The sequence below is a fragment of the Salvelinus namaycush genome, unplaced genomic scaffold (assembly GCF_016432855.1).
Source record: "Salvelinus namaycush isolate Seneca unplaced genomic scaffold, SaNama_1.0 Scaffold1188, whole genome shotgun sequence".
Classification (NCBI taxonomy): Eukaryota; Metazoa; Chordata; class Actinopteri; order Salmoniformes; family Salmonidae; genus Salvelinus; species Salvelinus namaycush.
In genome coordinates, this window is record NW_024057884.1 from 34,050 (window position 1) to 35,000 (window position 951).

At 39.7% G+C, this 951-nt stretch overlaps 1 protein-coding gene across 3 annotated transcripts in view; it reads left to right on the forward strand.

Moving 5' to 3' along the window:
- The first annotated feature begins 281 nt into the window (after positions 1-281).
- LOC120036022 (calcineurin B homologous protein 1-like) overlaps positions 282-951 on the forward strand; it is a 22,490-nt gene continuing 21,820 nt past the window's right edge. For all 3 annotated transcript variants that reach the window (XM_038982485.1, XM_038982486.1, XM_038982487.1), the window contains exon 1: positions 282-659. In XM_038982485.1, the coding sequence (XP_038838413.1) occupies positions 593-659 (67 nt within the window). In that variant the 5' untranslated portion in view covers positions 282-592. The remainder of the gene's footprint in view (positions 660-951) is intronic.

Sequence of the window (951 nt, forward strand, 5' to 3'; positions counted from 1 at the left end):
ACGACCGACTGAACCGAATCATTTCGTCTCTTTTTATTTTTTTAAATTCAAAATACAGATCAACAATTTACATTCTTACATCAAAACAGACCGCAGGTATTAATGAGAAAATACTGGAACAAACAACAAATATCATTTAAAAAACAATTCTAGTGCAATTGTAACCACTCTAAAAAAAAAAATCTTATTATAATTATGTAGGAAAATGAATCATTTCGTTTCCATTCGACTCACTCTGCGAGACTGACGTCATGAATTTGGGCAGCAGACGTGACCACCCCCCCCTATCCCCTCCATAGTGTTGAACAGGGCAAACTGACAGCTCTCCGGTCAGCTGTTTCCCAGGCTAACTTGGAATAATCATAACGATTACAACGGAATTATTAACGGTAGACAGTTGGATTCAACGTAGACTATCGAAACGTTACGAAATTGCTAGCTTGCTTCGTGTGTCCATTTATTTTTTTTGTTCTTCCGCAAGCTAGCACGAATCAGCTAACGTTAGCTAACAAATCTCTTCGAAACCGCGTCAAACAACTTGTTAGCGTAGCTAGGCATTTTTTAGCTTTTGTTGTTAAGGAAGGACTTTACAATGGGATCCAGAGCATCGTCATTACTGAGAGAAGAGGAGATTGAAGAAATCAAGAAGGAGACAGGCTGTGAGTTGAGTTCTCCACTTTTACCAAAGCGTGTGTGTGGTGGGGGGACAACTAGCCGTTAATGACAAACTCACTATCTTGTCAAATCAAAGCACGTTGTTATTTCACGTAACTAGCTAAACTATATATACAAAAGTATGTGGACACCCCTTCAAAATAGTGGATTCGACTATTTCAGCCACACCCGTTGCTGACAGGTGTATTAAATCGAGCACACAGCCATACAATCTCTATAGGTAAACATTGGCAGTAGAATGGCCTGACTGAAGAGCTCCCGTCATAGGATGACACA